Source organism: Lissotriton vulgaris, chromosome 7 (genome assembly GCF_964263255.1).
Source record: "Lissotriton vulgaris chromosome 7, aLisVul1.2, whole genome shotgun sequence".
Taxonomy (NCBI): Eukaryota; Metazoa; Chordata; class Amphibia; order Caudata; family Salamandridae; genus Lissotriton; species Lissotriton vulgaris.
In genome coordinates, this window is record NC_141695.1 from 757,095,110 (window position 1) to 757,116,682 (window position 21,573).

Here is a 21,573-nt window from a genome sequence, read left to right on the forward strand (position 1 = left end):
CGGTAGTGGCAGACATGCTACAACAGACAACATGGGAATACAACACCACCAGATCATTTGTCGTAGAACGTGCGACCCTGGCTTTAAAACGTAACTTTTTCGAATATGAAGGGAAGTTATTTTTACAAGCAACGGGGACTTCTACAGGAAGCACGTTCGCCCCCAGTGTGGCATGATTATACGTATACCATTTTGAGTGTGAACACATACTGCCCCAATCAAACCCATACTCGTCAAATATGTTACTGTGGCAACGGTACATAGAAGACGTCCTGCTGATCTGGAGAGGGGATGAGACTTCTCTAAAATCCTTTTTTGATTGGGTAAACAGTCTAAATCTCCACCTTAAGTTCACTCATGACTATGATAAGGATAAGATTGTGTTCCTGGATGTGACCATCTCCCGAGTAGGCAATGAATTGCGAACTACTCGAGTTTCCATCCACAGGCACTGAGGGAAAATCTGCCTTTTGGGCAGTACTTGCGGATAAGACGCAACTGTAGCGACCTGGTTGATTTTAAACAACAGGCCAGGGACCTGACAGGCAAATTACAACGCCGGGGTTATCCTAATCGTCTCCTGGAAAAAAGTTGTAAACTGGCCCGAAACCAACATAGGGATGCCCTGCTGGAGGACCACCCGAAGGAAGCACCTTCTGAGGTTCCTCTCACATGTGTGACGACGTATAATCCATTGTCAAACACAATTACTCGTTGTGTAAACAAGCATTGGAGAGTGCTTAGGAGTACAAACCACAATTGGGAAAAGCCGTTATTTTCCTTCAAACGAGCAATGAGCCTGAAGGATGCCATTGTCCATACCCGCCCCAAGAAGCAATACAATACTAGCACTGATGGGTTCTCAACGCATGGGGCTTACCTCCAATAACAGGACATTTTCCTTGTGGAGGATGTAGTGTGTGCCCTTTGACGACTACTACTAAGATTCTGAATTTGGAAGCTGGAAAAGTTTGGCAACAAAGGAGCCATACGAATTGCAATTCTTGTAATGTCATCTATTTAATCACCTGCCCCTGCGGGTTGAGATATATCGGAATGACAACAAGACGAGTAAAATTGTTGATCGGTGAACACCGTAGTAACATCCGGTGCCACAAAAGCAACACGAAATTGACCTCTCATTTTTTGCAGCAGAACCATACACCAGAGGAACTAAAATGGACGTCATCGAACAACTGGCCCAGGGCTCTGAGGCCAAACTATTTGAAAAAGAGCAAAGGTGGATATATCGCCTTTCGTGCCACCAAACGGGCCTTAATGATGACATTACCTGGGGAACAGTAATGAAAAGATGATTATAAAGAAAAATTTTAAACAACATGACAATACCATCATCCCCTTTGGCACAATTTACAAATTCCCCACTTAATATGAGTAACCGGTTCCAGATAGGGTACCTGTCTAGAATAGGGGCTCTATGAATCAATTTCACAATGTTGGCATTGGCCCGTAAGTGACCTGCTACAAACATTACATAACAACTGGCAGTCCGCTGCTATCCTCAAAGGTCACATGGGAAACGTAAAAGCCATCATGTATCCCTAAATAAATACCGCAAACTTTTATTTAACTTAGGAACATGTTGATATTACTGACCCATCATATCTAGGTCTATTAATTCTGCCATTTATACTGTTATGACCATCAAGTTAATGGCAGCATGTAATAATTTACCGTTCGGTTGATTCATGTAGCTATGACGAGACTGCTCATAAATTAACTGGATGTCTGGCAAAAAACAACCCCCGCAGGTTAATTAACATCGGCATCACGGTCCTATTCTGGGATGATCAATAAAGTTTTTGAGATGACGAAAAGTAAAGACGTCTGGTTAGGGCTTTTGATAGCGCGTCCCAGCCTTTTGCCCTAATGGGTTTATTTTTAGCTTTAATGCAACTATAACCTGTTCTGACATTTCTTTATCAATATGAGCTACGTTGTTTAATTCCAAATAAGCGGCAGGCTCTTTATCGGTTTATCCGATGAAATATCCGTATGCGTGTTCCTTTAAGAAATAGGGCACGCATCATGTACGCCGATCACGTGTCTCGCCCCTGACCTCCTTTCTTTACTGACGTGCCGCAAGGGGAGTTTACCATCCGGGCGGCGGCAGTGAATGGAGTAGGTTCATGGCGGCGAGTCGCTGTTTCAAAAGTAAGTTGCCTAAAACAATAGATTACAAGAACGAGGGCCATGACTTGAAGTGGTTGTTATCTAGATTAACGCTGCCATTTTTTACTTTACTTTACAGAAATGGTAGCGTGAAGAATGCCCCCACCGCTTGGCCCATGAAGACAGCACCATAGCAACGTGCTGTAAGTGAGCAAGCTTGGATTTTCCAATTTTTAACTAGTCCTGTCTCATATTCCTTCTCCCACGGAGAAACATTTGGGACTTTTAATTTGTTTGTGAGTCGGGTCATGTACGCACTGAGGGGTCAGGAATAGACTACCCTTTGTAGCTTATCTGAGCTACATGTACTGAAATTAAGTCCCAGTTGGCTGATAGCTTTGAACAAATAAGACTATGAACATCAATTTGATTGTAAATTAAGTTATATTCGCGAAACCGGGAGTGAACATAACTGTTGCACTCTTTAGTCACCTCAAATGTGGTTTTGTGTTCCATAGCACTAAAGAGTGAACCTATGTGCTGAAATAGAGTATGTTTGGTACACACGCATGGGAATGCAGTATTCACAGTTCATATGACTGGTAGAGAAAGATCAATATATGTGAATGAGTTTATTAATGCTGTGTCTTATTATTTCACAGATTTTGGCACCTGGAAATACTAAGAGTGCCGACACAGAAAATTCCGGTGGATTTTATTAATCTATATTTTTCACACATTATATCCACCTGGGATGGACGCGCCTTAGCGAGCGTGGACCGCCGGGGATATTCACTTTTTTGGTCCTGAAGAAAGCTGCATTAATATCTTTGGACAGCTGAAACATGTCGACCTAATTTTGAAAGGATACAAGGGGTTAATAATATTACCTCTAAGGTATCCAACACACTGTTTTTATTAATATTGGCTGACCACTGAATAAAGTTGGTTCTGGTACAGCTGATATATTTTTTAACTCACTATCACTTTCACGCAACACAAATTGCAAACAACTTTTTTCACAACAACCAGCTCCGCTGTAACTCAGGCGTTGAAGCACACTGGAGGGACATTCGGTTCCTCCAGTGGGAACCCCATGATGAAGCATGTCACCACTAGGGTGAGTGACGGTTCTTCTTAAAAATAAGTCATTTCTCTCTTCCATCATTGCATGCGTTTCACTCATTATTTGCCTTTTTTTCTTGTTTACGTCTCATCACTGACGGTGCGAGTCTGTTCTTTGGGTGGCTTGGTTTTCAATTTTTGACCACAGCACCGACGAGTCACTCTTTAGTTGTTGTTGCATCCTCTCATCCACCCCTCTATTCATCCTCTTACCCACTTGTCCTTTTACCAGCTCATCCACACATCTTATCACCCACCGATCCTATCACCCACCCATACTTTCACCCACAGATCCATTCATCCTTTCACCTACTCACCCATGCATCCATCCTTTCACCCACTCACCTATCCTTTCAAACTAATGCCTCCATGCTTTCACTCACACATTCTTTTCCACTCATCCATCATTTCACCCATTCATATTTCCACTTACCCACCAGTTCAACCTTTTACCCACCCATCCTTTCACCTGCTCACCCATCCACCCTTTCTCCCACCCGAACTTTACCCACTCATCCATCCATTCTTTGATTCAATAATCCTTTCACCCACTCAGACATCCATCCGTTCACCTACACATCCACCCTGCTTTCCCTTTTCCATCAACCTTTCTTTATTCCTTTGAGCGTTAATTATGAACTTTCATCTGAAGTATGACCAAGAGATAACGACCGAGTGAAGTAAAATATTCAGCATCACCAATGTGCCTAAAGAAGGTACACTATTGCCACGAGGTAACAAAGTCTGCAGCCCAGTGGCAGCCTACCATCTCATCATTATAGCACGGTGGGGCCGGGTGGAGTGATGTAAAGATGGATTCTATGTACCGGCTGAACACATGATGCTAATTTGTACAGATGCCTCCCGGCACAGGCTTCGGTGCCATACTGGCATTACAAACCTAACAGAACAATACTATGCTGATATTTGGGCCAGATTCTTTTCCTCGAATTCTGATGTTTTGGGGTCACAGGCAGCTCTCCATAAGAAGCCATAGATAAGTAAGTACCCAGGGCGTCCTGCCCATCCCATAGGAGTTGATTCCAGAACCCTGATGCCCGAGTGGGCCGGGAAAGACGAAGTACATGCATCTCGCCTCAGCTCATGACAGATCACTGGGTTAATGGGAATATGGACCATTTCACTTCTCGAGTAGTGGGAGTTGGATTTTGAGTTGTAATCCAGGTCTACCTGATACTGCTGCTTGGTGGTAAACGTCACAGTGTCAAGGCAGGCAGTAAAGTGTATGTAATAGAGCCCACCCAGATTCCAGAACGCTGACACACTTGTCACATATAGTCCACCTACCGAACTTGCAGTAGAAGTAGCACTCCGGCATTTTGGCCATGTTGTACTCGTGCAGAAATTCACATTGGTCGCCCTTCTTGCACAGCCCACGCAACCAGTGTTTGCAAACCACAGTCTTTTCACCGATCAGATGCCGGAATGGACACATTGGACCTAAAAATGAGATGATGGATTTACAGAAGAGCAGGAGGAACATCAGATTCACAAAACGTAAACACTGACAGGACAATGAAACAAAATCCAACACAGCAAACCAACACATTCCAAACTAAAAGTATACAAGTAACATATATGCAAACCAATCAGTAAACAGTGAGGTCAGGACACAAAGCAAGAGGTGATATGGTCTCGCCACTACTTTAAGAGGTGAATGTCCATTCATCCGAACAAAAGGCGGGTGGTGGGGGGCTTTAGGCTTAACTGCTTACACTTACATCATTTGAAAGTGTCTCCAATGGCTTGAGGGAGGTGTTGTTGTGGTTTCCCTCCTTAGCAGGTAACAAACACACATTAACATGAAACCATTATCTTTTTTCTAATAAAAAAGGGGGGGGGCACTCTGTATATTCGGTTTACCTGGGTAAAGTAGAACTTTTCTAAGCTGGTCATCTTCGCTGTGGAAAACACTCCTGATTTTAAAAATGTAAAAAGTAAACTAAAGTGCTCTTTTCACAAGCGCCGAGTACAATGGTGTTACGGCGGGATTTTTGATCTCTTATCAGATCACAATAGATCTAGATCCCACTCAGCTCGACTGAACCTTTGTTACCTGTCATAGAGTAAAAAGCAATCCACTACTAGGTTAATCAGTTCAAGACTTTACACAACTCTGAAGAACCATTTACTACGAATAAGTTTTAAAGTTTTATTATTAAGCCAAAGATAACTGGAGATACAAACATCTCAATATATGGTTCAAAAGATACACTGGCATCAATACAAACATGAATTCTCTAAATGCTCTTAGGCGACAGAAGAATATCACCAAGACTAATTCAAAGATCAGCAAGTTTGCAAGAATAGACACAAGTTGTAACTTGAGCGTCATTTACAAAAGGAAGAAAAATCCAGATTAGACTGTCCCTACACTAGACTAAGTGACATCCCTACTTAGCAGGATCTTAACCTAAAAAGGTGTCAGCCGTGGTGACTTCCAAAGAAGATCACTCACTTTCCCTTAGTCTTTGTTGTAAATCTGTGCATCGCAGTTATGCCCTCTCTGCCTACCCATCCGCTCTCTAAGGTTCCTCAGGCCATCTGCTCTAACTCCACCCAGGGGTGCTGTCCCTAATACAAAATCACAATTACAGTTGAAACGCCCCTCAGAGACGCCCCTCATGTACACCCCTCACGTGATGTCGGTTCTGGCTTTTTCCATGCTGATACTCCTCTAGGCTCCTTGTTAGCGTTGACCTTGCTTCTCAGGCTCTTCTCCGGCAAGACGCTACCCCCCAGGAAATTCCTGAACCCTCCTCCAGGCCTGTGCCTGTCTCCCAGAACAGAGCTCTATTCATCACTCTCTTGATTGGAACCCCCTCGCACCTGCAAACAGACACCCATGAAGTGGGCCCCAAATTCTGGCCTCCAGCTTATCTCACAAGTCGTAAACCTTCGAGCATGGTCCACAATTTATGCTTAACACGACCTGATTTTAACTAGCACATGCAGATCAAAAGAAACGACCTTATCTCTCCAGGCCTACTAGAATTACATGAAACAGGCCTGTGCACTCTATGAACCTTTATTTCTCAGCCTAAACAGTATTCTAACTTATTACACACAATGGTTATAGGAAACACTTCTATATAACATATATTTTCAGTCTATGATCAATAATACTTTGAATTATAACAACAGTAATCCATCTCATGTGAAATTGTAAAGGCACGTTTTCTTTCTCAGTGAACTGCCATGAGGCCTACACATTTCTACGTTTGGCAGCATTACATTCTCCTCTGCAACAGCCACATAACATGGAATTTAATATCATTCTAACATCTCTAAACATTACTACATTAGCTTTTCACACTGATATATGCACTCTGTATTAATTAAACACTCTTATATGTATGCACTCTATAAATTCAACACTCTTATATGTTCCTTTAACTAGGCTTGTGCAACGTGCTTGTAAATATGGTGCACTTCTACATTTTACTTGATTTGCGCTCTCTCAGTTCCCCCCTTTGATGACCTTTAGAGGTCATCACTATCACAACACCATCCCTGAGGGAATGAATTGAATCAAACAGAACTCGTTGCAATGCTCCCTCGCTTCATCATCTCTAGAGCCCTCAGACTCCTGTACTGGTTATACTGCATCGCAGCTAACCTCTGCTCCTGCTCTCTCATGGATCTTTGCAACCTATTTGACCTATACCATCGATACAGCCTCACAAACCCCCACAATGTGATTACGCAAATCACTATTATGATGATAGGTTTCAGTATGTACCAAATGAAACTCCTCCCTAGATTGGCAAACCAACCTCCAACTTTACCCATTCCATGACCCACTTTTTCCCATACATTCACCTTTGTCAGATCCTCAATCTCATGATGAATTTCAGTGATATTCTGTATATATTTCTCAAGAGGTTTTGAATTGTCTGGAATGTAAGTGCAACATTCCTGGACCTTCAAAGCCTTACAAACTCCGCCCTCTTTGGCTAACAGAACGTCTAAAGCAAGTCGGTTCTGGAGAACCATTGCCCTTATCGATTGCATCTCTCCCTCTACCAGCATTAATGATCTAGCAGTATGGGCAGATAATCTATCTACAACTGTTGCCAATCTCCTAATCTTGACATCATTCAGTATTAACCCTAGAAGAGGGAACATGGCACCAAATACGTCTCCAACTACCTCATAATTGCTTACATCCCTTCTCCCTCTGGCTTGAGTTCTTCCCTCTATGATTTCTAGATCCTTAGCATGATATATTTTGGGGAAGACAATTGCTAAATAACATGATCCGTACCAATTATCCGGTAGTTTCACGTATGCATTTCTTCCACAGACAAAATATACATTCGGGATCACCTGCATTCCTTTCAAGAAATCCTTTGTATAGTATTCTATTTGGAAAGCATGTTCACAACTTACTTCTCCCACAAACACATTCTCATAGTAGGTTTTACCCCTGTATATACATAGTTTCCCTCTTTGCACCCGATCTAAAGCTATTGGACCATTACTACCCTTCCTCTTGTGTGACTTTTCCTCCTAGGTCCAATCTGTTTTCCATTGGCCCGAAGCCTTTAAGATCTTCTGCCTTCTATATCGATCATCCACCTGCCCTATAAATTTTTTCTCAATTTCTGACACTTTACAAGTCACATTATTTCTTCGGGCATACGAAGTATCTAGCGTTCTCCAAGGAATGAAAAATTTCCTTAAATCGATCTTCACTCTTATAATAGTCCAACTTGTTCATATGCTTGTAGGCCGGAACCTCTGGTAAAACAGCGTCAAAGTTTGAAAAATAATACTCACAGCTATTGCGTTCATAAAATATACTAAGCAACAAACTACATGTGATTCCATAAGTCAATGAAGATGATGATACTTAATACCTTCGTCTACAGAGGCTGGCAATTGCATGCAGACGTAGCAGTCCTTTGCATCCATAGCATCAATGTATTCATAAAGTAATTTAGCATATGCATTTGATTTGAAATTTCCTTGTGATTCATCTACGTGCAACCTACGAGCTTCTGCTGCTAGCAAAGCTTTATCTTTCTCTGTATTGTCCCCCTTTTTACCAGCAGTAGTAGGTTTCAGTGTCACTACAACTTTTGCTTCTTTTGTTGCCTTCTCTTCATTTTCATGTCCCACTATATATGATACAGTAACTACTAGAACTATAAGAAAAATTACTCCCACTAAAAGTGTGCCTACTATGCATTTTGCTTTGCGGTTCGGGTTGCCGGCCTCCATGATCTCAAGACAGTGTAGTTCTATTTTTCTGCCACGACACAAAGTCTCTTTCCTTTGCTCCTTCAACAGTTTTCTTTGCTTATTCGGTCTTTTCGAACCTCACCTGGAAGCTGACAATCCCTCTTGCAAGATCAGTCTTTTGAACTATAGCAACAGACAACCCTAGCCCTTCTCCGTCCACTAAATGGAAGAGTCCCCAAATTTCTTCTTCTTCCACTTGGCGCTAGGTTATCTTCTCAATCCGTTTATTTACAAAGTCTTTAGCAGTCTGTAATCATGCGTGTTCCAGCGGCTCTAATCACGTATTCTAAAATTTCTAAGCGAAGAATGATCTCCTTGAGTGCTGGTATCGTTGGACCAAAAGTCGGAAATTCTACTCTGTTTAAAACCAGTTCTCTTATTCTGCTCAGATAAGGAGGATTGGGAACAGTGAGTGTAAGCAACCCTTCGATCTCAAGTCCAGGTACCAACAACACCACTTCCAATGTTATGATTGGGTCAGTACTGGTCACTGTCACTTCCCTCACCCTCCCGGATCTCCGTGCACCAGACATCTGCTGCTAGGTAGGTCCACTCAGGAGTGGCGTATCTTCTGCAGGGCACTCGCACCCTCCTTGATCTTCTTGGACCCTCCTGTTCTTGATTCTGGGCATCTTCGTCCAGATCTGAGTCTTCGGATATAGGAGTAAGGGTTCTTCCTGGAGTTGGCTTCAAGCTCAGCCTCTTCTTCCTTTCAGGCCAACTAGCTTCTCCACGCCTTGTTCTCCTATTTCTTGTCCTCACACTCTGTTCTTGATCACTTGTGACTTGATCAGTGTCTGAGCCGTATTCACAGCAACTTTCTCCTTCTGTGGCAACGTCAGTTTCACTGTTGTCCCGTCTTTCTTCCGCTTGATCTGAAGCACTCCCAGCTTCCTCCGACACCCCCACAGCTTGACTGATCCCCTCTAGTGGTTCGTTGTCCACAGCTGGATTTTCATCTGTGAGAGGAGCTGTTTCTTCCAGGGGTGCTGGAACTCTTCGAGTGTGGGAGGCGTGAATCCAATTTGGCAGCCCTCCACACTTTACAGCAGTATTCGTTGTCAGTATTATCTGGTATGGTCCCTTCCAGCGCACTTCTAGGCAGTTCTTCCGGACGTGCTTCTTCACCAGCACCCAGTCACCAGGGCACAGGTCGTGACATAGGTCTCTGGAAGATGGAATTTCAGCTGCCTGCACCTGAAGAGACACAGAATGAATGACATCAGAAAGTCCCTTGCAATAATCCAGGATCAGATCATCTGTGATATTCAACAAAGCTGCAGTTGGGTCAGATGGAAGTCTCATTGCCCTCCCCATTAAAACCTCGTGTGGGGAGAGGCCTGTTCTCCTGTCTGGTATGCTACGCATACTCATGAGTACCAATGGCAGGGCATCAGGCCAGCTTAAGGATGTCGACGAACACACTTTGGCCATTCGGGATTTTATAGTTCCGTTTATCTGCTCCACAATCCCTGAAGCCTCTGGTCGATAGCTACAGTGCAACTTCTGATCAATATTTAATGCAGAGCAAAGCATCTTCACAACTTCACTGTTGAAATGTGTACCTCTATCTGATTCCAAAGAGGTCGGCACCCCGAAGCGTGGTATTAACTCCCTAAGCAACAATTTTGCTACTGTGAGTGTATCGCATCTGCATGTAGGGTATGCCTCGACCCATCTGGAAAATATGCATACAACCACCAGAACATACCTGAGGCGGTTGCATTTTGGCATTTCAATAAAGTCTAATTGCATTCGGTTGAAAGGCCCACCAGACCTCCCAATGTGACTCAATGTAACTGGTGTCCTTTTCCCCACGTTCAATTGCTGACATGTTACACACCTCTGACACACTGCTTCTGCGGCTACTCTAAACTTGGGATTATACCAAGTCTGCCTAAATACCCGCAGCATGGCATCTCTTCCTAAATGTACTGGACCATGTATCTGTCTTGCCATTGGACTCACTAATTCATTTGGTAATACTGCCCTTCCATCTGCTGAAATCCACAAATCCATTTCACTTTTTACACAACCTGCAGTTTCCCATGTCTTTTTCTCAAAATCTGACGCGTTCTCTTGCATGCCTTTTAAATCATCCCAAGTATCAACTGTTTCTAGCATCATGTTTAACTCTGTCTTTTCCTGTGTCCCACCCACTTCCACTTCCGTGAAAGAGTATCCTTGCTCTGCACAGTAGCGAGCAACCTCGGCGGCATAACGATTTCCTTGGGACACAAAATCTGTACCTTTGGTGTGTGCTGCACATTTAACATTGGCAATTGCTGCCTGACCTTGTAACGCTTCTAACAATAGTCGCACAAACTCCCCGTTTCGGATAGGCGAACCTGAGGAGGTCATGTAACCTCTCTGAGACCATAATTGCCCAAAGTCATGAACTACACCGAAACCATATTGGCTATCTGTGTAAATGGTGACTCGAATTTTGCTACCTGCTAAACAGGCACGTGTCAATGCAATGATTTCGGCTACCTGAGCGGAGTGTACTCCTTCCAGGCAAGCGGCTTCCACAACTCCAGTAATGGTGCAAACAGCATAAGCTGCTCTCAACTGACCAGTATTGTCCCTTACACATGAGCCATCAACAAAGAAAATTTCATCAGGGTCGGTCAACGGCTCATCCACAATATCTGGTCTTGGCTTGGTGCATAGTTCAGTCACATCAAGGCAATCGTGATCTTCACACTCCTCGTCTTCTATATCATTAGGGAGTGGCATCAAAGTGGCAGGATTCAAAACAGAGCACCTCTTAAGGGTCACGTTCTCCGCAGCAAGAATAACTTGCTCGTAGCGCGTGAGCCTATTATTGGTCAAGTGCTGTGTCTTGGTCCTGGTCATTAACAGTTCTACAGAATGAGGTACATACACCACTAATTGATGTCCCATCACAATACTTTCACACCTTTCAATGCTAACACCCGTTGCAGCAACGGATTTGAGACATCCGGGCAACATTGCGGCTACAGGGTCTAAAGTAGCAGAAAAATATGCAACTGGTCTACGGGCATTTCCATGAATTTGTGCTAGGACTGATAAAGCACAACCTTCCCTTTCGCAACAGTAAAGTAAAAATGGTTTTTCGTAATCAGGCATTCCCAAAGCTGGAGCACGACACAAGTCCTCCTCTCAACTGTAGGAACGACATCAAACAATCCTTGTCCCATGGTACCGGATCACTCACCTCCTTGTGCGTCAGTTTTTGTAAGGGTTTTGCTTTCAGGGAAAAGTTAGCTATCCACTGTCGGCAATAGCCAACCATTCCTAGGAACATCCTGACCTCTCTTTGTGTTGTAGGCGAATTCATCTTCATGATCACCTCTATCCTGTCTGGTGACACCTTCCGCTTTCCTTTTTCAATTCGGTGACCCAAGTACTGTACTTCTGTCAGACAGTACTGTAATTTGCTCGGAGACACCTTATGTCCATTTTCAGCTAAATGGTTCATCAAGGTGATGGTGTCTATCTTACAAGCTTCCTCTGTTTCTGACGCAACAAGTAGGTCGTCTATGTACTGAACTAGAACAGAGTTCTGTGGTAGTACTAGACTTTCAAGATTTTTCTTCAGCAGCTGGTTGAAAATCTATGGGCTTTCTGTATACCCCTGTGGGATACGACACCATGTTAAGACGCGATTTTCCAGCTTAAATGCAAAAAGAAACTGGCTCTCCTCATCTAATGGAATTGAAAAGAAAGCCTGGCAAATATCTATCACTGTGAACCACTCAGCTTGGAATGGTATCTGAAACAATATCACTGATGGATTCGGTACCACTGGACAACATGAAACAACTATGCTATTAACCTTTCGGAGGTCCTGCACTATTCTAAATTTCCCGCTAGGTTTCTGCAAACCCATAATCGGGGAGTTGCATGGACTACCCACGATTTCCTTCAGTATTCCCTGCTTAATCATGGAGTCGATCACGGGTTTTATTCCTGCAATCGTCTCCGGGGTCAATTTGTATTGAGGCGTTCTTGGATATTCAACATTTGGTTGTATCATGATTTTCACTGGTTCTACTCCTTTAATCAATCCTATCTCTTCTCCAGTGAAATCCCATATTTCAGATGACACAGTATCTCTTAAGTCCCAGGGGAGCTCTTCCACCGTCAGGGTAGGATACAGTTCTACACATACTTTTGAATTGGCAACCTTAAAGGTGGCATCATCGTCGTTAGTCTGTACCTCTACTCCCTGAGGCGTGCAGTATATGGTGCAATTTAGTTTGCACAATAAGTCTCTTCCTAACAGACACACAGGGCTAGAATCACATACTACAAACTGATGTTCATCGCTGTAGTTTCCTATCCTCACTAGCACTGGTTCTGTCAATGGGTTAGTCATTCTCCTATTTGCGACTCTTACCACTTGAATTGTTTCCCCCGACATTGGCAGGTCCGGAACCACGGCTGATCTCAAAGTTGATCGGGTAGCTCCGGTATCTACTAAGAATGACCTAGGACAACCCGGCACCTCAGCCTCAACAAACGGTCCTCTTTGGTCCACTTCTAGAACTGCCCCGAGGGTACAGTCCTCTTCTCTACTCACACGCCGTCCAGTCAGTGGATCAACGTAGTAACAATCTTCTCCTCCTACTAAAAGAGGCATTTGTCTATAGATCTTGCCCCCTGTCGTAATCTTTGGTGGCTGCGGGAACTGGGCTCGAGGAGCCGAAGTCCCACCTTTGGCCACCTTACTCTTAGGTACTGTCACCCCTTGTACTGGAATGGTCTGAACTTCTTCCTCCTCTACTTCCAGTTCTCCGTTTTCAGGGTTATAGGGACACTCGCGTTTCCAATGTCCCACCTGGTGATACTGGTGACACTTTGTCGTCCTTTTCAAGGTAGCAAGGTCTACTCTAGGTCTCGGATTTTCCTCGTTGTCCCTATTCTGATTATTTGATCTCCTTCCCATCGTCCCTGTTCCCTGTTGCTGTTGTCCACCCTTTCCAGCCGACTGCATCTGAACCATCATCAACTTCTCCTTAAGTTTCTTTGCTTTGGAATCTATTTCATCACTGCAATACCTTGCGTATCTCAAAATTTCATCCAATGGTTTGTTTTGCCAGCAAATTAAGTGTTGCTGAATCATCAAACAAATATCAGGTCTCAACCCCAAAACGAACTTCGATACAAACTGTCCTATGTCTTTGGGATCCATTACATCTAATCCACTGTATTGTTTGAACGTTTTCAGCAATCGCTCATAAAATTCATGGACTGTCTCCTTGGGTTCCTGTCTAGTTCGGTCTATTTTCACCCAATCTATATCTTGCGGTGGCATCTTATCTTTCAGCCATGTCATCACCTTTTCATATTTTATCATTAGTCTTTCTGACGGACCATTAGTACGAGCATCTCTTTTTGGTTCTTCTGTGGGCCATTCGATACTAACTTTGCATGCTGTCCACAAGTCTCCTGGGACCACAATATCAAATAAGGTGTTCAAATCAATCCACAGTACTTTCGAGATCTTCACAAACCTCTCTATTCTCTCTTAACTTCGGAAATGAATTGGTAAACGCAGCCAAATCTCCCCTACTCCAGGGCACATGTACATAACTCCCATTCGATATTTGTCGCAAAGGGAATGCTTCCATCCGCAGTGGCCCTCCCTCCGGGGACATCACAGTCGCGCTCCGCCTGACAGTCCCTTTCTTGGACCACCTTTCTTCCCATTTATCCAGATCTCTCCATGCCCTTATTCCTGTGATCAGTTCCCTTATGTGTGTTTTTAATCCAATTGTCCTCCTCTTGTCCAGATCCTGATCTGAATAATGCAACCTATGGTTACCCTGTAATGCCTTTGTTCTCGACAAGTCTACCATATATTTGTCTGCCAGTTCAGACAATTTCTCGTGAATTGCTCTTGCCTTCCGAGTAATATCCTTTGCTATAAACAGCACCTCATCTTGCTCATACATGTCGATCCTTTCTAAAGGTAACGTACCATCTATTATCTCGTCCAGGTCAGATTTTAAACTGGTCACATCGAGCCTTTTTGCCTTTATCACAGCTTTCAGTGTGGTGTCTCTAGAGGGTGAGGCACACCAATATGGATCACGCAAAAGTGCTTCTGTTTTCGGTTATAAATCTTTATTTATTTCATTTCCATTGTTATATGCATATGATCCCTTTAAGGATAATTGACTTCGATATTAAACAGCATATCGGAAGACGACAAATGTTGTAACCCGTTAACATTTGAACATTGACCTCCAATGCATTTCGGGCTTAGGTGCCCTTGGTCACGGAGAGCTGAGGAGGAAGCAGAGAGGAGCGACAGTGAGGGGATGTATCGCTGTTAGGAAGGTCGGGGGGGTCTATTAAAGTGCTATGGTGTGTGGGCTGATGAGATAAGTGCGCGGAGCTCCTGGTGTGAGCAAATATTGGTGGCTCATTGAAGATGCCTTGAAAGTCGGGTTCATTTTGCAGTATTTGCTCACACCAGGAGCCGAAACATTAAAGAAATATTGGCTAAGCCCACTGAGTCAACCAAACGACACCGCGGCACTCAACCCTGCTTGAACTGCGGCCACTGCAACAGTGTAATTAGGGGCAATGAGATACAACACCCCATGAAAGGACACAATATCAAACTCCATGTAGACGCCACCTGCGATTCTACCAACTTGATTTACGCCCTTAAATGCCCATGTGGCAAACTATATATAGGGAAGACCGAGCGTAAAATCAAAACCCGACTTAATGAACACAAGTCTAACATTAGACTTAAAACTGAAAAATCCAGCATCGCCTCTCACTTTATGGAAGCACGCCATACCATCGCCCAATTAAAATTCATGGTCCTAGAGATCGTGCCCAAGAGAGAAGGTATAGACAATACCAAACTGTTACTCAAGAGAGAACTTGAATGGATTTATCTCCTGCAAACTCTTAAGCCCCATGGGCTCAATGATCGCACAGAATTTAGCTGTTACCTGTAACATCACCTATATTGTACTATTCAGCTGCCTCACCTTCCTCCTTATTTCAGTCTCACTCACACGTTTTCACCTTTGTTTATTTGTTCATCTGTCTGTGTATGTAGCATTCGCTCTACACTATACGGTGTCCCTGTAGTTTTCACCACTTCAATATGGCCCCCGCTACACTCGGGCGCTAGTCCGTCATCTCTGTCCATGTAATTATTAAGCTGGTTGTCTCACACGCGTTTGAGACGGCGAATGGATGACTGACTGAGAACGTCTCAGGACGCCACGCGTAACTTTGAAGTAAGATTTTGAGAAACTAAGGTTCAGATATTTATATTTTGTTCGTTTCACCGGCGGTAACATTCCCATCACATACCCCACCCTGCACCGTAGCTCCGCGCACTTATCTCATCAGCCCACACACCATAGCACTTTAATAGACCCCCCCCGACCTTCCTAACAGCGATACATCCCCTCACTGTCGCTCCTCTCTGCTTCCTCCTCAGCTCTCCGTGACCAAGGGCACCTAAGCCCGAAATGCATTGGAGGTCAATGTTCAAATGTTAACGGGTTACAACATTTGTCGTCTTCCGATATGCTGTTTAATATCGAAGTCAATTATCCTTAAAGGGATCATATGCATATAACAATGGAAATGAAATAAATAAAGATTTATAACCGAAAACAGAAGCACTTTTGCGTGATCCATATTGGTGTGCCTCACCAGGGGATGTTTTTGCGGGGCTCCGCATACACAACCACATTGATATCCAAAGGTGTTTCAGACGGATAACACCACCCTACGAGTGCACCCAGAATTCAGAAGCCTCTCATTGACTAACGAATCTACCTCTTCGTTGTGCACCCTGCCACTTCCACTATTTGTGTCTCTAGAGGGCCCATTTACGTCTCTCCCATCACAGCTCTGAGTCCTACGTCTGGGTGGGCTCAGGCGTGTTATGGGGAGTCCTCCCATGCTCCCATCTCTCCAGGTCCCATGCAGTTCCATCCTCTCTTGGTGTATGGTGAAACACTGCTCGATTCCCCATAATCCCACATCTCCCATTCTGCCTGGTGTCTCTAGGTGCATGGTAAGACACTCCATTATTGCCCATGCTTTCGCAATTCCCCTGCTGTCCATGATCGCTCAACGCATGGCGAGGCCCTTCACGGCTCCCCATGTTCCCGCGATCCCGCTCCTGCCCATGATCGCTTAACGCATGGCGAGGCCCTTCACGGCTCCCCATGTTCCCGCGATCCAAATGCTGTATGTTATCACCAGGTGCATGGTGGGTGAATTTAAAGCTATCCCTGTACTCTTGCGTCCTTCGGTCTCCCTCACTGTGAATGAGACGAGACACCCCTCCACACTCTGTACTTCTACCTTCTTGCTCCTGCCTACTTCCACCGTGGATATGACGGGTAGCTCCTCTACTCTCCTGACTCTTACCGTCCCACTCCTGACTGCTTTCGCTAGCCCCACAGTGAGACAATGTCCCATCGCCTCGACTTCCCCATTCAGCTTCCGCTCTTGACCTGTTACTCTGTGTTTCTGTGGCAGCATCCCATTCCCTCAAGTCAGCCCTCAACTCCTTAAAGGATTTTGGCCGTGGTCCTCTCAGATCCATCGGTCCTCTCTGACCCCCCTGATCTGTTACGGGATCCACTGCTGAATCCAATGGGGTGCTCCATTTTGTCGGTCCTGGCAATTGCCTCCAGGCATTTGTCATGTTGTTCCTTCTTTCCATTTCTGCTCTTTCTCTGTCTAACCGTACCTGTTCCTCCTCTCGCACTTTCTCTGGGTTATAAACTGACACTATAGGACCTATGGTAACGGGTACTTGAAGGGCATCTGGCAATCCATGAGACTCAACGCACTCCATTGCTGGCACCTTCTGCACCACAAACCTTCCGACTACCCTCTGTACTGGACTAAGTTGTGGTGTTTCCTCACCTCTGGTAGGTACCCGGTCCGCTATAGGGAGTGATCTATTCTCCTCTATGCCAACCCTATCTTCCCTTGGGAGCTCGATACCTTCCATCTCCCTATTGTACGGAGGCGGTCTATCTATCAACAACCTATTTATTAGGCTATCCTCTGTCTCGCTCTCGTCATCCTCCTCTGGCGTTCTCTTTTCTCCTGTAACCTCTATCACTGGGTACAACTTATCCACTTCAATAGTCTGTACCCTCCATTTCTTGGTTTCCGCATCCCATTTGGCATCTTGTACTGCTCTTACCGATCGTCTCACCCTTTCTTGACATCTGTTCTGATTCCTGTGGTGCGCCGCCCTAATCCACGCATTAAGGGCCTCAAACTGTGTTGGTCTAGGCAAAGGTCTCGATGAAGACATAACTGCTTTTAGCTGGTGCAACACTTCTAATCTAAACGTTCCGTATTTCGGAAAAGTCAATTCCTCGTTCCCTTCTGTAATCTTACTCCAAGTACTAAGCCACAGTATAGTATGCAACTCAACATTCGTAGCCATATAATGAGCTGGTGTACCCTCTGGCGGGGCCTCTTCCCCGTAATACGATTCTCTCCTTTTTCTCTTAAAGATCGCTCTCAAGCATTTAAAACACTTCATGTTCAATATCTACAATTTTTTCCTATTTCCCTGCATTCGTTTACTTCCTGATGACAATCCACCAATCCCAGCGCGGTTCTCGCTAACCGACCTATCCCAGCGCGGCTTCACACCAACCGGCCTATCACAGCGCGGTTCGCGTCAACCGGCCTATCACGGCTCGGCTTCTCTCTGACGTCACTCGTCTCCCCTTCGCAGCAGTTCCCCTCCTCTCTCGGCTCGTCTCCCGGTCATGCGTGCGTCCCATTCATACCCTGAAAAATGATTACTTCCGACCAAGCGATCACTTTTCTTGACTGTACGCCCACAGTATAACTGTAATTGTCACCTTAACTGACGAAATGTCTTTCCGTGTACGTCCAGACAGTCGCCTTGACTGATAGGTTACTTACACACAGTAACTTCCGACCAGCGTCCGTTACCCATACACTCACTCTTGCGTTCCCCCTATCACGGTCCTGTGGGCGATCAATGGTACCTCATGACCCCCTTTACAATGGTCGACAATTACTCTGGACGTCCGATACACCCGAACCACTTAAGCTTTTCTCTGAACTTAAGATTTTCACCAGGTTGCGCGCGCTCACAACCCTCCCTCAATCACGCTACAGGCATTCAACTCCGCATGACATTACAATACAAATACAATACAAAACACCGCAATCTGACAACGCATGACCCTTATTATACTCACTCTCGTCCGACTCTGCTGCTTTTCTCTCGCACCGTCAGCACTTTCTTCGGCAGGCAATTCTTCTGCTGCTCATCTCTCGATCTCTAGGGGCCTCGGGGTAATCTTAACCTAGTCTAGATCACCTTCCTCTAGAAGGTAACCATCCTACACTGCTACCAACTGTTACGGCGGGATTTTTGATCTCTTATCAGATCACTATAGATCTAGATCCCACTCAGGTCGACTGAACCTTTGTTACCTGTCATAGAGTAAAAAGCAATCCACTACTAGGTTAATCAGTTCAAGACTTTACACAACTCTGAAGAACCACTTACTACGAATAAGTTTTAAAGTTTTATTATAAAACCAAAGATAACTGGAGATACAAACATCTCAATATAAGGTTCAAAAGATACACTGGCATCAATACAAACATGAATTCTCTAAATGCTCTTAGGCGACAGAATAATATCACCAAGACTAATTCAAAGATCAGCAAGTTTGCAAGAATAGACACAAGTTGTAACTTGAGCGTCATTTACAAAAGGAAGAAAAATCCAGATTAGACTGTCCCTACACTAGACTAAGTGACATCCCTACTTAGCAGGATCTTAACCTAAAAAGGTGTCAGCCGTGGTGACTTCCAAAGAAGATCACCCACTTTCCCTTAGTCTTTGTTGTAAATCTGTGTATCGCAGTTATGCCCTCTCTGCCTACCCATCCGCTCTCTAAGGTTCCTCAGGCCATCTGCTCTAACTCCACCCAGGGGTGCTGTCCCTAATACAAAATCACAATTACAGTTGAAACGCCCCTCAGAGACGCCCCTCATGTACACCCCTCACGTGATGTCGGTTCTGGCTTTTTCCATGCTGATCCTCCTCTGGGCTCCTTGTTAGCGTTGACCTTGCTTCTCAGGCTCTTCTCCGGCAAGACGCTACCCCCCAGGAAATTCCTGAACCCTCCTCCAGGCCTGTGCCTGTCTCCCAGAACAGAGCTCTGTTCATCACTCTTTTGATCGGAACCCCCTCGCACCTGCAAACAGACACCCATGAAGTGGCCCCAAATTCCGGCCTCCAGCTTATCTCACAAGTCGTAAACCTTCGAGCATGGTCCACAATTTATGCTTAACACGACCTGATTTTAACTAGCACATGCAGATCAAATGAAACGACCTTATCTCTCCAGGCCTACTAGAATTACATGAAACAGGCCTGTGCACTCTATGAACCTTTATTTCTCAGCCTAAACAGTATTCTAACTTATTACACACACTGGTTATAGGAAACACTTCTATATAACATATATTTTCAGTCTATGATCAATAATACTTTGAAATATAACAACAGTAATCCATCTCATGTGAAATTGTAAAGGCACGTTTTCTTTCTCAGTGAACTGCCATGAGGCCTACACATTTCTACGTTTGGCAGCATTACATTCTCCTCTGCAACAGCCACATAACATGGAATTTAATATCATTCTAACATCTCTAAACATTACTACATTAGCTTTTCACACTGATATATGCACTCTGTATTAATTAAACACTCTTATATGTATGCACTCTATAAATTCAACACTCTTATATGTTCCTTTAACTAGGCTTGTGCAACGTGCTTGTAAATATGGTGCACTTCTACATTTTACTTGATTTGCGCTCTCTCAATGGCAACTGTTCTTGGGTATCAGACATGCAGTTCTTTGTAGGGAAGTGGATTCTAGGGCTTGATAAAGCCCGCTCATTCATTCCCCTGTCTGCTGTCTACCAGCACTTCCGGGGTTCATTTAATGTTAATCTCCACGTGCTTTTCTCTAGCCCCTCCATGAACAATCATTTTCTAGGGTGGCCAACCAGCATGTGTTTTGTGGGACTGTCCTGTTATTGATGACATTCCCTCCCACATGTGAACACTCCTCTTTCACTCGCACAAAGCCTCTGCTGTGCGTGCTCCTATGCACAGCCTGTGCTGCTCGTGCCCTGGCACACCCAGACACGTGGCCTGGCACACCCCGACACTTGCTTGGTGCAACTGGCGCCGAAAGAAGGGCGACCCTTTCACTCCCATCCCAACAGAGTTGCGCTAGTGCCAATGGGGCCTTTTCAGAAAGAAAAGACGAACAATGGGGTGATTTACCATTGTCAGAACTCCACCATGCCATTGCCACTTTAAAATAAACAAGCAGCACGATGCATATAGTCATTATCAGCGAAAATTGGTATTGTTAAGTGAGCTGCGGAAGGTAGCTTCTGTTGGTTTGGAGTAATGTCAAAGATGACATGTGAAGGAGTAATGTTATATATAACAGGTGCAGTATGGGCGCGACCTCACTTCCTTCTCAGCCCGAGATGTCCAGCGCATATACTAGTCAAACAAAGCCTACTAATTGCTGCACAAGTGACTACTGACTCAGTTCAGGTGTAAAATGTGTAAGTTTTGCTCTTTATGGGAGATGCTACGAGGTGATGGGAGGGGCGGAAGGGTATTTAGTAAATGGGAGACCAAGAAAAAAGATGGGTATTGTGGGAAAACAGACGAATACAGGAGAAGGTATAGAGAAAGATGAGCTTTGAAGAGAAGGGAAATGGCAAAATAGTGAAAGTGTAGCAGAAAAAGAAAATAATGAGGGAGAGCGGTGGACACGGGAGGAGGGGGACAGGCAGTGCGATATGCAGACAGTGGCAGCTACCTAGGAATGGGGGTGGTAAGGATAGCTTGAAATAATTAAATTAATTAATTCAGCTTCTCCGCCGCGCCGCTGCACGTCTCTCCTCAGTCTACTGGAAGCACCGGAAGCCTCTCCCAGCCAATCTCAAAGCTGCAGGAGCAGC

The 21,573-nt window shown here is 44.6% G+C and overlaps 1 protein-coding gene across 1 annotated transcript in view; it reads right to left on the reverse strand.

Annotated features, from left to right (window-relative positions):
• Positions 1–21,573, reverse strand: part of CPSF4L (cleavage and polyadenylation specific factor 4 like) — a 208,088-nt gene that overhangs the window by 125,127 nt on the left and 61,388 nt on the right. Inside the window, exon 3 of the mRNA XM_086928781.1 lies at positions 4,567–4,719. Within this exon, the coding sequence (XP_086784907.1) occupies positions 4,567–4,719 (153 nt within the window). The remainder of the gene's footprint in view (positions 1–4,566; positions 4,720–21,573) is intronic.